This window comes from Conger conger, chromosome 9, assembly GCF_963514075.1.
Source record: "Conger conger chromosome 9, fConCon1.1, whole genome shotgun sequence".
In the NCBI taxonomy this organism is placed as follows: domain Eukaryota; kingdom Metazoa; phylum Chordata; class Actinopteri; order Anguilliformes; family Congridae; genus Conger; species Conger conger.
This window is the reverse complement of record NC_083768.1, coordinates 41,647,129-41,671,411: the sequence shown is the minus strand read 5'-3', so window position 1 is coordinate 41,671,411 and position 24,283 is coordinate 41,647,129. Positions and strand designations below refer to the sequence as shown.

The following is a 24,283-nucleotide window of genomic DNA, read 5'->3' as shown; positions in this document are numbered from 1 at the left end:
CACAGGCTCTGAGCATCACTCACTGGGCGAGCGAGAGGAGCAGGGAATGCGAGTGCATCCTTGACAGCAACACAAACGCACAAGAAAGACAGGACGAGAGCTGTTTTCTACCATCGAGTTTTACACCGATCGAAATCTAACCGGAGACGATTACTATTCATGGAAATAAAATAGAAAACCTGCCATTTTCATTTGTTTTTTTTAATTTTGTTTATTTATTTTTTTCTGACAGTAACGCAGCGCTTTGGATCCCAAAATGGCTGAGATAACCAACATAAGACCAACGTACGGTGAGTAACTGGCTGGCTTGATACGTTTATGTATTAAGAAATAACATCCAGGCATCTCTTCATGGGACATTGTGACAACGCTGCGTATCGGACAAATTTGGGAAATCGCCCATTAAAGACTATCTTAGAGACACCAGTGGTGTTTTATGGCCTCGCGACCGGATGCGCTTAAGTTAATGGTGAACTTTACACAAATTCATATACAATTCTGTATACAATGTCGTACAAATGTCATCGACAATTTTTAAATGTATTTGTTGGCCAAATTGAACTGAATGTCAAATTTACGTGATCATACTTCGATAAATATTTAATCAGATCGGAATGGGATTTTTAGGTGACTAACTCAGGGTATATCATTAATTAGGTCTTCAGTTGACAATTTGGGGCAATATATAGGTTTCTTGTATTAATTTTAATATTTCAAATGGGTCGCTTAATAGTTTTTAAAATATATATTATTACACTGTTTGGCCATATGGTAGGCTACATGGGGAGCACATGCGGTGTTTATACCTTTGTAAACATTGTGTGCAATGTGTTTATAATTGATGCTTCATCGCCCATTATATGTCAAGACAACAGCTAACATGTCTTCTGCGCGTAAGTTAGTTGCGATATTTTTGGGGGAATCTTCCCGTTTGTCGTCAGCGTGTGCGCCCTTCTGTTTGTGTTTTTGGACGCCTGCTTCGTCATGGCTTCACGCTTTTCGGAGTGATGGTGTGCGAGGAATCACTGAGCTGTTCTTGTACAAAAAAAAATCGAAGAAAATTAACAAAACGGTAACGGAAATAAATCTGCATCGTGAGCTGTTGAAGAAATTGGGTTGAGGAATTCAGATTCTGGCGTCGTTAATCGTGCGTGGAGCAGATGGAGAGATCAAGCAGAATGGGCCATGCTCTCTCTCTCTCTTCATCCCTCTCTCCATCTCTCTCTCTCGCACGCGTGCGTGCGCGCTCTCGCCCTGGCTACCCCCCACTCTTCCGAATGGCGTTAACTGCGCGCGTGGGATGGGGTGGACGAGGGATGACGTTATGTCTATTCCTGTTCCAGGCATCGCCTGTCGCCGTTTATCTATTGTTTTTTTCTGAACAACCTGCCCGGAACCGGATTAGGTTTTGGATAGTGTGATGCCGGGAGAGGACTTAGTGGGGTAGGAACGGAGATTACCAAATGTAGGCATCTTCCCCGCTGGTACCAAACCGTGATTTTTACTGCTATTGTTACGAATATAGGCGATTTTGTAGCGTTGCTACGTAAATACGCACTTAACGCTCCACAGTGGATTATTGTTGGGATGGTTAGGTGGAAGACTGGTATCGTTTTGTGCTGAGTAGCTCTGATGGAGAGCTAACGGCTGTATGTGTGCGGTCGTTTAACACTGGTACAGTTCAGTATGCTTTGCAGAGGGAGAAATTACTGTCAGGGTAGGCAAGTATGACACTGGGCTTCTGAGAGGTGAAGAATATATTAGTCAGTTAACCTGCAACACACTCGCCAGTGAATGAAACGGCACCATCACATGTAATGACATTTTCGCAAAACCAGTGGGCATTATTGAATTGGCATTTCAATACCCCCGAACACACACATACATACACAGCCCCCCAAACGCATTTCGAAGTGACTGAGGGAGGCTTGCGTATTTGTACCCGCCGTGTTTCGGTAACCCAACACTTCAGCGGGAACATTTTGAACAAGACTTTCTTGAGCCATATTACGGTACAGAGCATACATTGACAGCAGTCGATGCATCAAACCGGGAGTGTTCCAGACTCAAGGAGCAGGGAGACGGAACAAAGACCTGAGTATCCGGTCGGCCTAGTGAATCTCTGGCCACTCCCGCCGCTGTGGCGTGGAATTGGCACCTGGGGGTCCATAAGAGACTCGCTGCACATCGTGATACCGGCCGTCGCTGGTGATACCGGCCGTCGCAGGTGCTGGTGCAATTAATGCGGGGCGTCTGAACACTGATGAAGGGGGTTCACAAGTACAATCAATGACGAATCAACTCTTGACACCAGTACATTTGATCCCTGTCGGGTCCAAATAAACCCAGAGAGAGCTGAATGGTGAGCGGCCTGTAGTGTAGTGGTTAAGGTAAATGACTGGGACACGCAAAGGTCGGTGGTTCTAATCCCGGTGTAGCCAGAATAAGATCCGCACAGCCGTTGGGCCTTTGAGCAAGGCCCTGAAGAGGATTGTCTCCTGCTTAGTCTAATCAACTGTACATCGCTCTGGATAAGAGCGTCTGCCAAATGCCAATAATGTAATGTAACGAATTCATGCATGATTAATCAAAATGGGGTCTCCTTTATAAAAACGACGGGGATTGGGCAGAGACCCAGGAAATGGGGAGGGGGGCACCTGAAGGACAGGTGTGGAGGAGCGTTTTGGACCGAGTGAGCCACCGCCTTGCATTCAGGCCCTTACTTTCTCCCTGCCGCTGTTTCTGCAAGACTCAGGGCCCGCTGGATGAGCTCATTATGCTCATTATGCTCATTATGCTCATTATGCTCATTATGGGGAAAGTGGCTGTTCCATACCATTAATCAGGCATGTCAGCGGGCAGCCGCAGGGGGCCTCGGCCGGTGAATGAGTGGCATCAGCACGTGGAGAGACGCTGCAGGATGCCAGACGGGGCTCGCGCTGGAGAGCGCCCGTCACCTCGCGACGAGAAGGTCCAGGGTTCGAATCCCGGCCTGAGTTTGCATGTTCTCCCCATGTGTGGGGTTTCCTCCCACAGTCCCAATGACCTGCAGGTCAGGCTGCATTCACAGGGCGTTGCTGTAAACTAGCACGTCAAACTACCCTGTATAAATAAATAAAATGAAATAAAATAATGCGTTTGGAGCAGGGGTGCACAATTCCGGTCTTTGAGGGACAGTTGCTGGTTTCTGTTCCAACCAATTACCTTAACTTTAGTTTTAAGCTCTGTAAGGCTCACTGGTTCACTCCTGTACTCCAGTAACAATCTTTCGGATGCTCTTGCAGTCCGTGGCTGCAGCTGGTGCTTAAATGAATCGAGATATGAGCTAATTCCATAATTAAGAGCAGAAGTAGGCATGATGTCCTGAAATGGGTGTGCCCTTGTTGCGGACTCCACAGGGAGTCCCGGGACGCACGGAGGATCGGAGACCCTTCGCTCGGGAACGAACGGGTGGGTGTGTCTGCAAGGCCTGGTCGCACGCTCGTCAGCATTTCCAGCACAAATATTCAATGCTACAACCCCTCCTCCACACAACTCCCCATCAGGACAAAATGTCTGCCCACTGAGCCTTCCAGTCCAGCTCAATCCTGCCCAGTCTGCTGCAGATACATGAGAGCTGTGTCACTGTTACTGTCGTGGCTACTGAGGAGTGCCAGACTCCAGAGCCAGAACACCGTCACCCTGTCGCCAAGGAGACCGAATCAGAACACTGTTGCCCAGTCGCCGTGGATACCGAATCAGAGCACTGTCACCCTGTCGCCATGGAGACCGAATCAGAGCACTGTCACCATGGAGACTGAATCAGAGCACTGTCACCATGGATACCGAATCAGAGCACTGTTATACATCCACAGCAGATAATCCAGCTAGAGCAAAAAACAAAATAGTTGTGCAATCAAGCCACACCAGAGACAAGATCAGAACACTGTCACCATGTTGCCTTAGAGATGGAATCATAGCACTGTTATCCAGCCACACCAGAGAGACTGAACTGTCACTCTGTTGCCCTAGAAACCTGCCCAAAAATAGTACAGCTAAAGACCCTGCCCTGTCTCTGGAATGTTCCCAAAAACACCACCTCTAACCCCATAACGATTGCATTGAGTTATTTGTACTTCACGCTGTTCCCTTAACCCGACTGGTTTGGAGAGGTAACTACTTTGGATCAAATAAGTTGTTTGCACCAAAGTTCAGGTGGGCGTACCAAAATTGCAAGCCTGCACAAACCAAAATTACTTGTCTGTGTAGTCCACACTACAGTACGTATTGAGCTCGGAAGCAATACCTTTGATGCATAGCCTTTTCTGTTCTCCCTTCCCTGAATCCCTTCAGGTGTTGCTATGTGGGTCATGTAGTTCTTTCACCTGCGCTCAAATGTAGTTCATTCCGGTGCCAGGTGTCACCCTGGAAAATAAAACACAGAGGTGAAGAAAGTCTGCAGTGTTCACTGAGTGTAAATCACTGTTCAGTTGCTTTGCATACCGTACTGCGCTTGTAAACATTACACCGGTTCTACCGCAGATCACATCTGAACCGCATCAGAGCCGTAAAAACCAATGAAGTGTGATTACACTTTTTTAAAGCATTCATGCCTACCGTGGTGTAAAATACAGCTGTGAGCAGCTTGAAATACCAGCTACCAGCAGTTTTAAAACTTAGCTTGAGCTGGTCTGAACTGGTCAACCAGCTACCAGCTCTTTGAAAACCTAGGTACTTTATAATGTAGACATTTTAATCCATGCGGTTTTTTCAACTTTTCTGAGATAATATCATTTGGCAGGAAAAACTGGTATAAAAACATCCATTTTGGCCCCGCCCGAATCATGATGTCACAGTAGCTCTTAGGAGGTACCTCTACGTCATATAAATGTCGATATCAAACAGGAAAATTGTTATTGTTGCAGTCGATTTGCTTTTTAACCGAATCACTGATCAGAAAACTGCAGGACTTGTTTGTAGGATTCGCTAAGCTTTCATTGATCTGAATCACTGATCAGAAAGCTATAGAATTCATTTGTAGGATTCGCCGGGCCTTCATTGGTCTGAATCACCAGGATTCGTTTGTAGGATTCGCTAAGCTTTCACTGATCCGGATCACTGATCCGAAAGCGGCAGGATTCGTTTGTAGGATTAGCCAGGCTCTCATTGGTCTGAATCATTGATAAGTCCCACGCTGTGCATCTAAACCCTGACGTGTTTAGCTTGGTAGTCAGCTTTCTGTCATCGTACAGTCCACTCCAGCTGTCAACTCTGATTCATCATTACGAATTTAGCACGCGACTGGGCTAATTAAGTGGCTAAAGACTCAGTGTTGAACACGCACGTAAGTGAGCACGTATTTAATTGGCCTATTTAATTACTGTAGAGCAAAGGTGGGAAGGGAATATTAACAGAAATTTGACGGGTGCACCGGAGGTCAAACATTCAATTTGAACATAGATTCTATTTACCGACTAGATATTTTTACTCTGTGTGCATTCCATCTTCTACGGTTCTCTGTGCGAAGTTGTCAACAGGATGTACCAGATGTGTGGAGGTGTGGCCTCTGACCATGTCCACAAGACCAATACTCATAACAAGGCAACAAAAATGCTTTTTACTGAAAAAATGTTTCTCAGTAACAAGTACACTGGGTGGAATATCTGGTCAAATTTTAGAATACCTACAAATATAATTGTACACTCATTATCTCTTGTGTGGGTCAGTTGCTTTTAAACTGTAGATGTACAAACAAGGTCTACATTCTGGCCTTCATGTATTCCTCAACAGTCACTTTGCTGGGCAGAAACCGGGCCAGGCTGGTTGGGCGGCCATCAATGCAGTATTGTCAGCATTTGATGAATCCTGTAAAATACAGCTACGGCAGCTTGAAAATCGAGCTGGTCAACCAGCATGGCCAAGCTGGTCATGAAGCTGGTCTAGCTGGGTATGAGCTGGCCTACCAGGTAGTGCTGGAAGCTTGTCTGTTTCAAATCATAGCTTGAGCTGGTCAAACCATGTCAAGCTGGGAGCTGGTCTGAACCGGTCAACCAGGTACACAATGTTGAGTTGGGAGCTGGTCAGAACAGCCGTTTCAAAACCTAGCTTGAGTTTTTTTTTCTTTTCTTCATCACGGTGATATTGAGTGCCATGTGAAGCTGAGTGAAGTGAAATGACGGCGTTAGCAGTAAAATGTCTAGCTCTCGGTCCAGTAATTCTGTTACGCAAGGTAGCTGTTAGCTAGGTAGCTCTTCATCTGTGAAAGCTGACTGAGGCTCCTCTTCTGGCTCAGACATAGGCTGGACGGCGGTATCTGCCTGATTGCACTCGCAGCCTTGAAGCCCCCTGTCATGCTTGACAGACAGTAGCCATGTACTGCGGGGTCTAGTGAAAGAGCCTCTATTTTGTATTCTTTTCTAATTTAATACAACATTTTCCATCACTAATTATATTATCAGCATAACAATTTGAGTGAAAAGTTGAGTCAGTATTAGGTATGGCCACCTTTTGCTTTAATGGCAACGTGCACTCAAGCTGGCACGGACTCCACAAATCTGTGCAAGACCTGATGATTCATGTTATTCCAGCATTATTTTGACAATGTTCCAAAGAGCATCGTGTGATGTTACTGAATGCTTGGCTTTTGTCAGTCTGCAAGTGCCCCCATAAATGCTCACTGGGGTTGAGGTCAGGTGGTTGTGGATTGTCCTTGCTCTTCTTTGGTCTTCCAAGTAGTTCTTGCAAAGCTCTGAAGTAACTTTCACTTGTTTGAATTTTTTTCAAAAATCCTAAAACTTTCTGTTCATTTTCAGGATTACATGAAAAAAACAATGTGGTCTCAGATGTATGGACCCCACGGTATGTTTGCTCAGTAGTGGGTGGTAACGTTAAGTTTTAGGAGGAGTTGAGCAGGGTCCCAACCACGCCCATACAATGAGGTTTTTTTTCAATACAGGCTTTCAATATCTGACTTATCTCTGAAATGTGTGTTCTTATAGTTATTGACATTACTTTGAATAGACATTTGGAGGATGTGTTGTGGATACATCCCTGAAATGATAATTTATGGTTATTTGAAATATTTTCTGCCTCTTTACAGTCATTTTAAACAGGAGTCACATTCTTAGCAGGCAGTAGAGTGCAGAAGTTACCGGTGCATTGTAACACAGAGATGGATTACCTCAGGAGGGTCGTCCCTTTAAAAACCATCAAAGCCGGTAACTGCTCCTCTCATCTCCCCGGCTGACTCGAAGCGTGGGCCGGGAAGACGGATTTGTCGGCGCACGCACCGTTCCATCGTAAATTGCCCCCTGCGAGGACCACAAATCCCATGATGCTCCCGCACAAAGGCGGCCTAGTGGAGAGGCCATAAGTCTTCTGGGATTTGTAGGCTTCGCGTGGGAAGATCAGATCCGTGGCGGGCTCCTCGACGCTCCGTCCCTTCCCACATCACGACGCCGTATTCCGGAGACATTTGGCGACGAGGGGGGGGGCCCTTAGTTGTCCCGCTAAATTTGGGTCAGTTTGCACGCCCATCTGTGCAAAGTCACGCAAGCTGTGCCAGGCCGATGGCCAGGCTCGTCTGTGCCCACTTAGCACAGCAGACAGAAATGCTCAATCCTGCCCTGTCTCTACCCCATCGCGTGAGAACGCCGGACGGGGGCTAATTTGGCGAGTTTATTCATATTCCGTTTAATTTTATTGTCTAGTTGCCTGACCAGGGCAGTCCTCACCAGAAGTTCTGGGGAGGGAGGTGCGCGATACTATTTTGTCAGGTACTGAGTTATTGTGCCGTGTGATATCATTTCAGGGTTGGATAATAACGCTATATGGCGAACGCTCTTTAACGCTATCATGTTCGTGGCCTCTTATAAGCCTTGGGCAGAATTTTTGTTTCTCATGCTGATGGAACTTAAAGAATATGGAATGCCTTTGATGAAACGGGGAGAGGGAGAGGAGGAAGGAAAAGGAAGAAGAGTGAATGAATTAAAAATATAGAGAAAAAGATTGAGAGATTTGAAAAAGGAGGTAATTCCTCTCTCAGTATGAGCCAGTTGAATGGTAAAATAAACTGAAGTTAACATGATACAGAAGCCAACGCTGGGAAAAACAAAACACATTTAGCACAAACCAGTGATTTGAAGAATTAGGTGCATTTGAATTGTGGCACACTGTAATTTGTCAAGGAAAAGCAGTCACTCTGATTTGAAGATACCCAGCCATCTTCCTTCAGCAGCCACACATTTGCAAAGGTGAAGTCCATTATGAATATTTGCATTTCAGACATGTATCTGCCCTCTGTGCATGTGTGTGTGGTGTGTGTGTGTGTGAGTGTTTGTGTGTGTGTGTGGTGTGTGTGTGTGCGCGTGTGACTGTGTGTGTTGTGCGTGTGTGTGAGTGTGTGACTGTGTGTGTGTGACTGTGTGGTGTGTGTGTGTGTGTGCGTGCGTGTGACTGTGTGTGTGTATGGTGGGTGTGTGGTGGGTGCGTGTGACTGTGTGGTGTGTGTGTGTGTGTGTGGTGGGTGCGTGTGACTGTGTGGTGTGTGTGTGTGTGTGGTGGGTGCGTGTGTGTTTTTAATACAGCTTTAGCACAACGTGTCCCTTATCGTGACATCCCCTTCTGCAGTGGAATTAATTATGCATCAAATCATTATCTCTCGTGTCAGAATCACAATATCAAGTATCCCTGGGGAATTGCAAACGACCATCAATTATTTATCACACCGTTTTGCCATGCTTTAAAAATTGGGCGGTGTCACTGGTGGGGGTGGGGGGGAGAGACTGGTGCAGTGGCTGTAGGGGGGGATGTGGGGGTGTGGGAGGGACACACGCACACACACACACACACACACACACCACGCACACACACCGCACGCACACACACTCACAGGGGCATTTTCGGAGAGCTCTTCTCCTGGGACCGGGGCCGGGGTGGAGGGCGAAGGAGGGGGTGTCTCTCTGTCCCCTTTGGGGGCTCCTGATCCCGGAAGACCGTCTCCAGGCAACCCGGAGAGCAGCCGGGGCTTTGAGCACCTTCTAAAAAAAAAACAAGAAGAAGAAAATGAAAAAAATGACATCAGCCAGTTTGGAATTCCCACCAGGGGAGTGAGAGTGACCAGTGAGAGAGAGAGGAGGGAAGGAGAGAGGGAGGGAGAGGGGGGCAGAGAGAGAGAGAGAGATAGAGAGAGTTAGAGAGAGAGAGACAGGAGGGGAGAGTGTGTGTGAGAGAGAGAGACAGAGAGAGGGAGGAGAGTGATGGGGACAGAAAAAAGGTGGGGTCGAGTCTTTGTTCAAAGGCTGAGACTGGTGATGGAAAAGGAGGGGGGGTTGAAGGAGAGGGGAGGTTGGGTTTGGGGTGAGGTCGGGTGGGAGGGACGAAAGACAATGGTGATGAAGAAGAGAGACAAAGAGAGAAAGAGAGAAGAGGAGTGTGAGGGCGTTGCGCTCTGCAGCAGAGGGCTGTGGGGTTGGGGTGGGAGCTGGGGGCTGCAGCCACTGGCCCCAGCAGGGAGAGCAGGCAGTGTCCGTCTAGGAGCAGAAAGTTCTGGAAGGGTCCGCTGTTTAAAATGCTCCTCTACCCCGGGGGGTAAAGACAGTACACCCCCCCCACCCCAACCCCTCATTGCAGTTTGATTTTCACGACAAAAAAAACAAAACTTAAGTATTTTAGTCTTATGTTTAGACTGTGAATCTTTTTTTCTTATCTATTATGTTTTTGCTAAAGAAGACAAAAAAAGATCACCAATGCGATGAGACAGTTTTAACTCATTTCAAGATTTGCCAATGCGGTAAGATAATTTCACTTGACAAGTGTACTTAATAACTAGTATTTTCTGCTTCGGGGGGAAACAAATATGTGTAATAAATGTCATTAAGATTTTATTCTAAGACGAGATTTTTTTTCTGCAGCGTGGCAGCCATGTCTGTACCACCACCAGACCCAATCAGATCAAGGTCAACTAGAACTACCCCCCCCCCCCAAATAGGGTTCTAAAAATGGAGCTGTACTGACATCTGGGCCTCCTGGCCCAGATTGGGCAGAAAGGACCAGTGAAAATCTGGTGGTTTATCACCCAAGTCTAACTGCAGAGTCTTTGGACCAATCCACACATTCAACTGCATTCTTAACACTGAACACTGGTTTAAGGGCGTGGTCAAGGCCAGCCACCCTGTGGCAGTGGTCATTCTGTTTGGTGGAACAGCAGCAGAAACCCATGTTGCCAACTGGAAACCTCCCTCTGATCAGAAGCAGAGGACTAGACCGGATTCATGAGCTGAGTTTTATAGCAGAGATCCACTTTACTCCACATTGGAATATGCATGACAGTATTCCGTTAGATTCAATTGCTCAGGCTTCCACTGCATGGCAGTATGTCTATTTATGCGTTTGTGTTTTAACTATTTTCTGTTCATGTATTAAATTCAGATTTGTCATGCCATTTTTTATAATATTCATAGTGTGTTTATGAAACTGATATTTGGCAACAAACATGATAGCATTAACTGAAAGTGCTTATTTAGCCATTAAAAAGATCTTATGAAGCCGTAATATAGAGCTTATGAAGCGATTATACAGAGGTTATGAAGCTGTTCTACAGAGGTTATAAAGCTGTTATAAAGAGCTTTTGAATCTGTTATACAGTGCTTACGAAGCTGTTATAAAGATCTTATGAAGCCATTATACAGAGGTTATGAAGCTGTTATACAGAGGTTATAAAGCTGTTATAAAGAGCTCATGAATCCATTATACAGTGCTTATGAAGCTGTTATACAGTGCTTATGAAGCTGTTATAAAGAGGTTATAAAGCTGTTCTAAAGAGCTTATGAAGACTTATAAGGGTCTATATCTGGTGTGACATGTTCTGACACAGGAAGGCTTCCTCTTCATTCAGTCTTTCTAATGCACTGAACGAAAAGAAAAGATGAAAAGACTTGATAATATTATGGAAATTGTTCCGACAGCTCCGCCCATCTCCTTCAAAATCGATAATGATCCCTGGCAGTCTACCTGTTCCGGACTGTTCTGCCCGATTCGGAAATACACGCAGCAGATTTCAGGGTCATAAAGGAGAAGATTGCTCGTTTTCAGTTGATCGCATCCGTCGCCATGACAGCCCCCCCATTCCGGGCTCTTCTGAGTAATCAGAATCATTTTAATTTAACACAGGCTCGTATTCATAATTAAGATTATTGAATGAGTAACCCACAAAGGTATTCCCACCACATTAGATTGCAATCAGCGAAAAAAGAGAGAAGGATTAATCAGCCGGAGCGGGATGGGGATGGGGGTGGGGGGGGGTGGGGGGGAGACTAACGCAAAAACCCGCACTCTTCTTAATCAGGCGGAACAATTAAAATCAGGCTGGAGGACAGCTAGTGCTGTAAAAGTCGCACGCAGAGCGATTGAGGACCTCCGATTCCCCCGGAAGAAGAGGGTTTTTGAGGGTCACCCCGACGCAGTCATTGGTGTTTTCCAGTCTTTTCTTTATTACTCAACACATTCATCCCCAAATTTGGGTTTCCACGCCATTTCCTCCAGAGTATTCACAGCCGTGGCTGATTGGACGTTGGCTTTCGGCGGAAGAGCAAAGTCTTGTCATTAGTTGTTTGACTCCGCGGCCAACGGGTCAACGGTGATTGGTTAATTCGAGTCAGAAATCGACAGCTATTGGTTCACGTGAGTCAGTAACGGACAGCTATCGGTTAATTTGAGTCAGAAATCGACAGCTATTGGTTAATTTGAGTCAGAAATCGACAGCTATTGGTTCATTTCAGTCAGTGATTGGTAGCAGCAGTCATTAGGGGCCTATGAAGCCTAACCCCCCAGGTCTGAACTCCACAAACACTGCATCTACAAGCCCTGTGGCCTGTCCTAGGAGCTCCATGACTGCCATAATGAGCGGCTAACTCTCGGTTTTAGAGAACGGCTCTTCATCAACTTCCTGGGCGCCTGGACGCTTTTCAACGGTGCTTTCCCAGCCAAACCTTCCCCACAAGTTGTTATAAAACAAGGCAGGAATAAGATAATAAATCTGTAAATATTAACATATATCTGTGTATAAACAGCTCGGAGGCATTCTTCACAGAATGTTTGACAGTTATTTATTTTTCTGTTATTGCAGGGAGGTGCGCTGACACAGATGTAGACTTAGAGATTGTCACAGTCACTGACATTGACACACACACACACACACACACTCACGTACCCTCACACACTCACACACACATACACACACACACACACTCTTACAAACACATTCTCATACACTCTCACACACACACACACACACTCTCACACAGTCACACACTCACACACACACACACACTCACACACACACTGACACACACACACATACACACACTCTCACACACTGACACACACACACTCTCTCACACACACCTGCATCATCAGACATCCATCAAACTTGTTGCCATGACAACAACAAGGTCTCTTTCTCCATCTCCCTCTCTCTCAGCCCAATAAAACTTCTAATATCTTCTGGAACCGCGTGCGTAGACGTGTTTACCGCTGAAGTGATACCGTGTGGTAATGTCTTTATGTTTTCCCCTTGTTCCTTGTAGCTTGACACGCCTTAATTTATTTCTGACTTAATTTGAATGAATAGGAAGTCCTTTCTCTTCTTCTTAACTTTAAGTCCTCTAATCCTTTAGTTATCCTTTTTCTCTTGTTATCTCAAACACCATTTTCCTTTTTTTGCTCTCCCTCGCTCTCTCTCTCCTTCTCCGTCTCTCTCGCTCTCTCTCTCTCCCTCTCTCTCTCTCTCCATTATTGTAGCTTTTCGAGGTTATTTATCTTTCCCTGCGGTGTCATATTGCTCCACCACTGTGCGTGTGTGTGTGTGTGAGTGTGTGAGAGTGTGCGTGTGTGTGTGTGTGTGTGTGTTTCTGTGTGCATGTGTGTGCGTGTGGGTCTGGCTCCACAGCCCCCCTGGGTGAGATAGACAGTGTGTGGCAGTGGACAGCCCCCCTCCCCCTCCCCCCCCTCCCCTCTCTCTGTAACACACCAGAGCTCTCGGTCTGCAGCGGTTGGTGTCGCCCTGCTGTCAATCAATCACCCAGTCAGAACCCCTATTCATTAGAGCTGCCTGTAGCCCGCGTGGTCGCCGCGGTAACGCCCGTGTCACACTGACATTCGGTCACGCCTGGGAGTGGCCGGGCTGTGGGATTTAACCCGCCATTCTGCCGCATGTCGCCTTCCATAGTAGAGCTGCAACGCACCACTGCATTTATTATAATAGCGATGGTGAAAAGAAATATTCCACTTTCTCTATTGTTTATGCCAGACGTGGCAGTGGCTCAGCCAAGCACACGCATCCTGCAAATTCCCCAATTTGTCGCTTTTCTGTGAAATTTCATTAATATTCTTTTTTTTTTTGTTGTTTTTTTTTTTTTTTCATTCTAACTCGGTGTTCTAGAACTCCGGTGCTTTCAGTCGCCAGCAGCGATTGTGACATCAGCATTGGAATGTTCGGTGCACTCGTTGTCTCGTTGCCTGGCTGCGCCTTCTACACCAATCAGGTGTGTGTTCCGTGTAGTACTGGTCTGTAACAGCTGGCGTTCCGACTTTGAAAAATGAGCCACGTTTTCAATAACGATGACGATAATGGTAACAATTTTCTGATTTGATATCTTGACATGGGGATACCTCAAAAGGGGTACTCTGAAATCATGATTGGGGGCGGGGCCGGAGTGCATTGCAGAAAGATTTTTCAGACAGTCTTCTACTAGTTTTAAATGATAAAACGTATTTCACAAATGTTGAAATAATGGCATGGGTTGAAATGTTTCACTATAAAGTAGGCACACAAACACATGTACAGCAAGAGTGATCTAGAGTCTAATTCCCTTTAAGAACACACACAGTATCTAATCACAAATTTGAGATCTAATTGGGTATGATTAATGACGTTTCATTAACAGAGTTATTCTCACTGAGGGATTATGGTTGTTGTTGTTGTTGTAAAGCTGGTTACTCAGTTCCTCTGTAGCTGCAGGGATCATTGAGAAGGCCCACTCACGTGGTGTTGTCGGGTGGCCCAGGGTTCGGGTGGGCCCAGGGTTCGAGCGGTTCTCAGTCAGTCCCGGCCCGTTCAGCCTCAGCCATGGCCTTGGTAATGCACTTCCGCCCACTCTGCTTACAGCCTCTCATTGAACCAGGCCTCACTGCTGCCAGCACATTCAGAACCACACAATGGAGCGGTAGAGCCATGAGAGAGAGAGAGAGAGAGAGGGAGAGAGAGAGAGAGAGAGAGAGAGAGAAGGAGGGAGAGAGCATGAGAGAGAGAGGGAGAGGGAGAGACAGAGAGAGGGAGAGAGAGAGAGAAGGAGGGAGAGAGAGCATGAGGGATTTACACACACATACACACACACACACACACACAGATACATGCACGCACACACACACACCCCTGAGCTCCACGCGGTTGGTCTCTGGAGTCCTGCTCTCTGTCACACCCCCCCCCTCTCCCCGACTGCAGGAATCCAGGCTCTCAGCACCCTGCTGTTCCCCTCCTCTCCCCGACCTTATTTCACACCCTGTTCTTATTTCTGCCATCAGACCCAACTCCCCCTCTCCCCCCTCCCTCCCTCCATCTCTCCCTCCCTCCCTCCCCTCATCCCTCAATCTCTCCCCCTCTCCCTTCCCCCCCCCAGCCCTCATCCCTCAGTCTCTCCCTCCCCCCCTCCCTCCCCTCATCCCTCAATCTCTCCCCCTCTCCCTCCCCCCCTCCCTCCCTCCATCTCTCCCCCTCCACCCCCCCACTCTCCCTCCCTCTCCTCTCTCCCTCAATCTCTCCCTCACTCCCCTCATCCCTCAATCTCTCCCCCCCCTCCCTCCCTCCATCTCTCCCCCCTCCACCCCCCCACTCTCCCTCCCTCTCCTCTCCCTCCATCTCTCCCTCCCTCCCTCCCCTCATCCCTCAATCTCTCCCCCTCCCTCCCCTCCCCCCCCCTCATCCCTCAATCTCTCCCCTTCCGTCCCCTCATCCCTCCATCTCTCCGTGTCCCTGTTTAGCAGCGCTGTGCAGACAGACGCTCTGGCTGTCATGTTGAGGCCCCGGTGGGTAACGGGGTCCTGATCCGCGTCTTGCGCCTCTCGCCTGGTGTGACATCACCCCCCCCAGCCACCCCCCACACACCCCCACTCCACCCCCCATCCCCCACCCACCCACACACACCCACACACACCCCCACTCCACCCCCCATCCCCCACCCACCCACACACACCCGCACTCCACCCCCCACCCCCAGCCACCCCCCACACACCCCCACTCCACCCCCCATCCCCCACCCACCCACACACACCCACACACACCCCCACTCCACCCCCCATCCCCCACCCACCCACACACACCCGCACTCCACCCCCCACCCCCAGCCACCCCCCACACACCCCCACTCCACCCCCCATCCCCCACCCACCCACACACACCCACACACACCCCCATTCCACCCCCCATCCCCCACCCACCCACACACACCCGCACTCCACCCCCCACCCCCAGCCACCCCCCACACACCCCCACTCCACCCCCCATCCCCCACCCACCCACACACACCCACACACACCCCCACTCCACCCCCCATCCCCACCCACCCACACACACCCGCACTCCACCCCCCACCCCAGCCACCCCCCCGCACTCCACCCCCCACCCCCCACCCACCCACACACACCCCCACTCCACCCCCCATCCCCCACACCCCCGCACTCCACCCCCCACCCCCACCCACCCACACACACCCCCACTCCACCCCCCACCCCCCACACACGCGCACTCCACCCCCCACCCCCAGCCACCCCCACACACTGCCACACTGGAATTCACTGCTCACCCTGGGATCGTCTCCCCACTACCAGGGCCACGCCCCTTTTTAAAAACGCATCGCCGTGCCAAGCTCCTCTACCAGGTGTGCCCCCTGCCTCTCCCTGCAGCTCTGCCCTGCCAGTTACCCCCTCTACCAGGTGTGCCCCCTGCCTCTCCCTGCAGCTCTGCCCTGCCAGTTACCCCGGTGGGGGCAGGGGTGGGGGGGGGGGGTGCAGTTACCCCCTCGAGCAGGTGGAATTCCACCTAACCAGCATCACTCATCAAGAATATTCAGCTGCATGCTGGTAATTTTAAATATGTAACACATAAGGTGCCCTTGAGGTGAGAATCTACTGGTCAAAAGGACCATGAGACATGATCCTGAGGCAGCAGCAGTCTGTGGATCAACGGCGATTGCTTACACAGTCTTGGATCTTTCAGCAGATTTTGTCACTTGACAAGGTCATGTGATGACCCTGCCCTTGCAAAGGATGCTGGGTAAAATCGACAGGGAAAAGGACAGATGGCAGGCGTCTCAGATATTCCACTCTGTGGCGGTGATCCGGGCCCCTTGAGATATATAACTGGGAATTATGTCAAAACCGTTTCGCTATTATTTAAATAGGCCATTATTTAAATTCATGAATATTTATGTGACGTGCAGGAGAAGATGTATTCCCTCTTTTGACAGGACGCTCATCGGGTGCCGCGGATGAGTCGCCTGCCGCCGCGATGCGTCGTGATGTCACATCCTGTGGGATGTGATGGATTTCAGTCACGTTTGGTGGCAGAGCTGGGAGTTAGCCGCGAGCGCTAGGCGAAGGAAAACCATTAATGCGCACAAGCGTTTCCGTTTGATCCGTCCAATGTCCTGTGTTCAACCAAATGGGATTTCCCTAATGAGTTAACCTTTATTTCTAATTAGACATGGTGTCCTCTGTTGTCTCTGTTATCGATCTGAGCTATGTTGCGCACACGCGTAGACACGCACTAGCCCGGGCGTTAGCTCTTTCCAGACTCTCTCGGGTGCGTAAGCAAACAGGACCTCCTAATGAATTAGCCTATGAGTGGTTATAATAGGCCGTGTTACGCTCCACTGTATTTTATTGGCGCTAAAAGTACATGCCTACATGCTCTCTTGGACCGAGGAACGTGCTCCGATCCATTGCCTTTCTAATTGATCATAATCAATCACAGCATAATAAATCAGGATTTTAAATGCCCTTTCTTTTCCCTTTGCTCTCTCCCTCATTCCCTCTCTCCTTCTCTCCCTCTCTCTCTCCCTCATTCCCCCTCTCTCTCTCTCTCTCTCTCTCTCTCTCCCCCTCTCTCCTTCTCTCCCTCCCTCTCTCCCTCATTCCCTCTCTCCTTCTCTCCCTCCCTCCCTCTCTCTCCCTCTCTCCCTCCCTCTCTCTCTCTCCCTCTCCCTCCCTCTCTCTCTCCTTCTCTCCCTCCCTCTCTCTCCCTCTCTCCCTCATTCCCTCTCTCCTTCTCTCCCTCCCTCCCTCTCTCTCCCTCTCTCCCTCCCTCTCTCTCTCTCCCTCTCCCTCCCTCTCTCTCTCTCCCTCCCTCTCTCTCTCCCTCTCCTCCCTCCCTCTCTCTCTCCTCTCCCTCCCTCTCTCTCCCTCTCCCTCCCTCCAGAGGTGTCCCCGGTGCTGGCCGGCTTCCTGGGGGCGGGGGTGCTGGTCGTCTCGGTGACGGTCGCCGTGTTCCTGTGGACCTGTTGCCAGCGGCGATACCGGCAGCTGACGGGCGGCTACAAGCTCCGGGGCGACCGCTGCGACGCGGCGACCGACCCGCCCTACAAGTTCATCCACATGCTGAAGGGCGTCAGCATCTACCCGGAGACGCTCAGCAACGCCAAGAAGATCGTGCGCGTGGGCCGGCGCGGGCGGGGCGGCCGGGGGGAGCGGGAGCGCGAGTGGGGGCACGGCGCGGGGGGCGGGGCCGGGGGCGGGGCCGTGCTGCTGGTGGACGCGGCGGAGAACGGCCTGCTGGACACGCCCCCGGCCCACCTGCAGGTGAAGCGGCTGGAGCGGGACCTGCCAATCAGGGCCGACTACTGTTGCCTGGACAGCAGCTCGGCCAGTAGCAGCGAGACCAACAGCGCCGCCCCCAGCAAGACCGCCTCCCCCTTCACGCCGGCCGAGGAGCCCGGCCTGGGGGCCATCACGCTGGCCGTGGACTACAACTTCCCCAAGAAGGCCCTGGTGGTGACCATCCTGGAGGCCCGGGGCCTGCCGGCGGTGGACGAGGAGTCCGGCAGCTCCGACCCCTACGTGAAGATGACCATCCTGCCGGAGAAGAAGCACCGCGTGAAGACCCGCGTGCTGCGCAAGACGCTGGAGCCCGTGTTCGACGAGACCTTCACCTTCTACGGTGTGCCCTACAGCGGCCTGCCCGAGCTGGTGCTGCACTTCCTGGTGCTCAGCTTCGACCGCTTCTCCCGCGACGACGTCATCGGCGAGGCCGTGGTGCCGCTGGCGGGCGTGGACCCCAGCACCGGCCGCGTGCAGCTCACCCAGCCCATCTGCAAGAGGAACATACAGGTGAGAGGGCGGGGGGGAGCTTCCCGCCTCACTCTGCACTGTCCCACGCGGAGGTTAAAATGGGCGCTCTGCGCAGATCCTGGTCCTGTGGGACACAGACCGCAGCAGCACCTGGATCTGCTGGAGCGCTGCGGTCGGAACCGGGCCCTGGCAGTACATTTTGAAACGGTCTCGGATTATGATCGTCCGAAACAAGCCCAGGTCAGAGGGAGGCAGATAATTGAATCAATTTCAGAGAACGTGAGAGAGAGATGAATCGAGAGAAAGAGAGAGAGGGGGGGGGTGTGGTGGGGTGAGAAAGAGTGACTGACCAGAGAGGAGGAAGAGGAAAGGAGGGTAAGGAGAGAGGGAGGGAGAAAGAGGAGAAAGCAATAAGTAGGGGTAAGAGGTAAATGAGAGGAAGGAAGAATAAAAGAGAGCGAGAAAGGAGGAAAAAAGAAGAAAGGGCACAATAATCAACACACACACAATCCACTTTGCGTCCATTTGTTGCTCAGTCCTGACCCGAGGCACCCATGGGACCCGTTCTCCTGCAGGCCCTGAGAGAGGAGCCGACCCGTGCCAGCGGTCACGGACGCCGCGTCCAGAGAGCGACCCTTACAGGCTGCTTCACGGCCTTCTGCCGGCCAGACAGAATTAAGAGGCCCTTCACACACGTGCTTGTGTTCTGGGGTAGAGTCGAGGAAATCGCTCCGGGTTCCTAGCGTCTGTATCGAGTTACGGCGCGCGGCATGCAAAACATGCTCATGCATAATTCATACGAGCGATCGCCTTGCCGAATCTGAAATTGCTTGCTTTCTTGAGAAACGGGACCGCTGTATACGAGAATAGAAGAAAAGGCGTAGACAAATCATGCTTTGTGCTCGGTGCCGGTGCACTTCAGCGTACCGTTTTCTGCTGAATGTAGGTTAAAAATTAATGTGCGCGCTCGTCCAATTTCCGTGCACGAGACGTCGCAAATGTGGCGCCTTCGTGCGCTTCGTAAAATTAATATGGCCGTCGCATGAGCAATAACCCACGGCTTATTGAGTCAGGTGCTTGCAATTACTTGTGCCGGGGCAGAAAATATCGAGGCGGTCGTAGCTTCCAGGGGGGAGGGTGATGTCACTAGAACACCGCTGTAGTGGAACTTTCCGGCACATCTAGGGACCAGGGCGTGTGGCGATGAGGTAATGTTTTCTGCTCTCGGAAGAGAAGGACCAGGGTTTGGTTCCCATGTGGTGAGATAGCTTCTCACCTCCGCTCACCACAGTGCGTCTCAACAGTGAAACATCAGTACTGAAAATACCCTTCTTTCAAATACAGATCTTTAGAGATGTACTCATTAGTTGACTACAGCAGGGGTGTCCAATCTCATGAAAAGGTGCCAGCATGGGGGCAGGTTCTTGTTTTAGCCCAGCACGACGGCACCTGATTCAACTAATGAACAAATTGTGGTCTTCAGTCAAGACTTTGATAAGTAGGATCAGGTGCGTTGGTGCTGGGCTATAAAAGAAAAGTCTTCACAAACGTCAACCGTTTTCAGATAAAATTGGACAGCGCTGGACTAAAGGAATTGGGCGCAGCAGAATGTGTCGTAGGTGGTGTGGGACTACGGTGCCCAGATGCCCATTAGATTTTTGTTTGCTGCAGAGTCTTCTCGTTTGTTCGTCCATCTAGCATCCAATGTCTTTGCTTGCCTCCACCGTAAATCCATAATCTGCACACTGAGATTAAAGAGAGGACGAAAGGCCCCTGTGAATGTAGAATACTTTATCTCAGGTGGTACACAGATAGGTTGATCGATTCCTCACGCTGGCGCACAGAACAGACACGCATATTCACGCTCACACACACTCACACACACACACACACACACACTCTCTCACACACACACACTCACACACACCCACACACATGCACCAACAGATACATACATACACACACTTACACAGACACACACAAGCAGGCATGCACAAACACACACACTCACACACACCCACACACTCTCTCACACACACACTCACACACACCCACAGACTCTCTCTCTCTCTCTCACACACACACACACACACCCACACACTCTCTCTCTCTCTCTCTCACACACACACACACACACACACTCTCTCTCTCTCTCTCTCTCTCTCTCTCACACACACACTCACACACACACACTCTCTCACACACACTCACACACACACATACACACACACAGGCTGTGCTGCTGGGAAGGTCAGTGCCTGTATTGATTCTCGCTCCATTAAAAGTCCTGACTGCAGGCCGGGGGGGGGGAGGGCCGGACTGCTGTCTTATCTCCCACTGCAGAGGCACATCGATCACACACGCCCAACTGGGCCCTGATGCCAATACCATCGCCCACGGTGCCTTGCACAAAGGCTCCACGTCCCCGTCAGGGCCCTCACGGCATGCCCGCTTAAGGGCAGCGCTTACCCAGCAGCCCCTGCATTAACCACGCCTGGGTGCGTCTCTTCCCCCAGTGTGTCACCCTAAAACATCACCCTGTATGCTCGTATACTGCTCCTGTAGGACAGAGTGATTCCCATAAGACTGCTTGTATATTGTTCCTGTAGGACAGACTGGTTTCCGTATGACTGCTTGTATATTGTTCCTGTAGGACAGACTGGTTTCCGTATGACTGCTTGTATATTGTTCCTGTAGGACAGACTGGTTTCCGTATGACTGCTTATATATTGTTCCTGTAGGACAGACTGGTTTCCGTATGACTGCTTGTATATTGTTCCTGTAGGACAGACTGGTTTCCGTATGACTGCTTATATATTGTTCCTGTAGGACACACTGGTTTCCGTATGACTGCTCGTATATTGTTCCTGTAGGACAGGCTGGTTTCCGTATGACTGCTCGTATATTGTTCCTGTAGGACAGACTGGTTTCCGTATGACTGCTTGTATATTGTTCCTGTAGGACAGACTGGTTTCCGTATGACTGCTCGTATATTGTTCCTGTAGGACAGACTGGTTTCCGTATGACTGCTTGTATATTGCTCCTGTAGGACAGACTGGTTTCCGTATATGGGTAATCTCTACCCAGCAGCCTCCTCTCTGGGCCATGACTCCGCCCGCCCACTCCCTCGCCCTCCTCATCAGCCCTTCTGTGATTGGCTCACCTCAGAGGGGACCTCAAACCAGCCTTTGGCCTTTCTACAGGGAGCTGTAAATAAGGCCATTAGGCCATCAGAACATCAGTCTAACCCTCCCACACACACACACACACACACACACACACATTCATATGCACGCACACACACACGTGCAAACACAGTATGCGCACACATACTGTATATACACATACGTGCACACGGACAGACATGAATACGCACACACACACACACATTTAGATGACCACACAGCATGCACACACACCAGCATACACATAGACACACTCTCTCACACACACACACACATCTGACCAAGAGCAGTGCCTTTAATTGAATCCAATGTTTCCTCTGGTTTCTGTGAAAATAAATTGATTCTCCAGGAGAGACGGAAAACACAAGAGAGTGACAGAGAGAGAGAGAGAGAGAAAGAGAGTGAGAGAAAGAGAGAGATAGAGTGAGAGAAAGCGAGCGATAGAGTGAGAGAGAGAGAGCGAGTGAGAGAGAAAGAGAGAGATAGAGAGAGAAAGAGCAATAGAGAGAGTGAGAGAGAGAGATAGAGAGAGAGTGAGAGAGAGAGAGAGAGAGAGAGAGAGAGAGAGATAGCCTGGGGCACAGCTTTATAAAACTTTGATACAGAGCGTGAAAGACCTACTGAGAGCGAGGAATCAGCCTTTGACGGAGATAAAAATTAATTTGGGGATCATACGAAGGACGAGGTGGGAGCGGAGATGAAGACTCCGGTCCGGGCGAGCCTGGAAGCGTTAGCAGGAGGAAGCGCACGGGCGCGGGAGAAAGAGAGGCCCTTTAATTATTTAAGCGCGCGGGGCGGTAAAACCGTCATCGCCGTTATGGAGGCCGTATCTCAGACGTTTAGGGCTCAGATGGAAAGCGGATAAGGAGCTCGGCGGGAGATGATGGCGCGGACGCTAACGCTAACACTGGGACGCTAACGCTAACACTGGGACGCGGACGCTAACACTGGGATGCTAACGCTAACACTGGGACGCGGATGCTAACACTAACACTGGGACACTAACGCTAACACTAAGACGCTAACGCTAACACTGGGATGCGGACACTAACACTAGGACGCTAACGCTAACACTGGGACGCTAACGCTAACACTTGGACGCTAACGCTAACACTTGGACGCGGGCGCTAATGCTAACACTGGGACGCTAACGCTAACACTGGGACGCGGTTCCAGTTGGGCCTCCATTTGCATGTGAAGCGCCTGCTTGCGCCTCGGCTGCTAGTCGCCAGGACGGTTTATTTTCAAGAGTCCTGCAGTGTCATTTCCATGGCAATGCTAAAAACAAACCCTGCAGCAGCCGGCTCCAGCGCTTTTGCATAGAACTGAACTCGGAGGGGGTGGTGGTGGGGGGGTTACTGCCGGTTTTCAGACAGTTGGATGTGAAACGCATAGTTAGCTCAGGCAGAATCAGAAGCTTGCATGACTCCTGTGGGATGTAAGATGGCGGTTGTGCCACTTCTGAGAGATTTAAGATGGCGGTTATGCCACTTCTGTGAGATTTAAGATGGTGGTCATTCGCTCCTGTGAGATGTAAGATGGCGGTTATGTCCCTCAGTGGCAGAGCTTGCTGTGTACACAGAGTAAACCCTGCTTCTTTCCTCCTTGTGTTTAGCTCATGTGACCCAATGCAGGCACAATGTACAAGCGCACACACACACACACACACACACACACACACACACACACTGCAATGCTCTTACACTCTTACACAACACAATGCTCATGCATGGACATACACTGCACACACTCATGAACACAAGCACACATTTTTTACATACACCCAAATATTATTACACACACACACACACAGATTCTCCATGGCTCCTCCCTCCTCTTGCACAGTTACCCTTGAGTTCTGCCTGCCCCCCACCACTGGTTGCCTTGGTAACACCCACCAGCAGCACAGGAATCCGCAGAGAGAGAGAGAGAGAGAGAGAGAGAGAGGGGGGGGGGGCAGAAAACAAATTGAGACACTGAACAGGAAGCTACAGAGCAGGCATAGAGGTACTGTGTGTGTGTGAGAGAGAGAGTAAATGAGGGTTGATGAGTTAATGTGTGTGTGTGTGTGTTGCTGACTCGCTGTCCTCTCTGCAGTGTGTGAGTTAATGAGTGTGTGTCAATGAATCTTTGTGAGTTAAATGTGTGTGTGTGTGTGTGTGTTGCTGACTCTCTGCCCTCTCTGCAGTGTGAGTTAATGAGTGTGTGTCAATGAATCTGTGTGTGAGTTAAATGTATATATGAGTGTGTGTGTGTGTGTGTGTGTGAGTGTGTGTGTATGTGTTGCTGACTCTCTGTCCTCTCTGCAGTGTGTGAGCCGGGGGGAGCTGCTGCTGTCTCTGTCCTACCAGCCCGTCACACACAGGCTGAGCGTGGTGGTGCTGAAGGCCAAACACCTGCCCAAGATGGACATCACAGGCCTGTCTGGCAGTGAGTACCTCTCTACTCACACACACCTGAGACTTTACACACACACCTGAGTCTTTACTCACACACCTGCATCTTTACACACACACCTGAGACTTTACACACACACCTGAGTCTTTACTCACACACCTGAGACTTTACTCACACACCTGAGACTTTACACACACACCTGCGTCTTTACACACACACCTGAGTCTTTACACACACACCTGAGACTTTACTCACACACCTGAGACTTTACACACACACCTGATACTTTACACACACACCTGAGACTTTACTCACACATCTGAGACTTTACTCACACACCTGAGACTTTACACACACGCCTGAGACTTTACTCACACACCTGA

General features: G+C 50.0%; 1 protein-coding gene across 1 annotated transcript in view; it reads left to right on the top strand.

The window, feature by feature from the left end:
- The window catches only part of syt11a (synaptotagmin XIa), a 28,401-nt gene continuing 4,118 nt past the window's right edge, over positions 1-24,283 (top strand). The window contains exons 1-3 of the mRNA XM_061256117.1: positions 1-290; positions 17,450-18,357; positions 23,813-23,933. Of these exons, the coding sequence (XP_061112101.1) occupies positions 257-290; positions 17,450-18,357; positions 23,813-23,933 (1,063 nt within the window). The 5' untranslated portion in view covers positions 1-256. The remainder of the gene's footprint in view (positions 291-17,449; positions 18,358-23,812; positions 23,934-24,283) is intronic.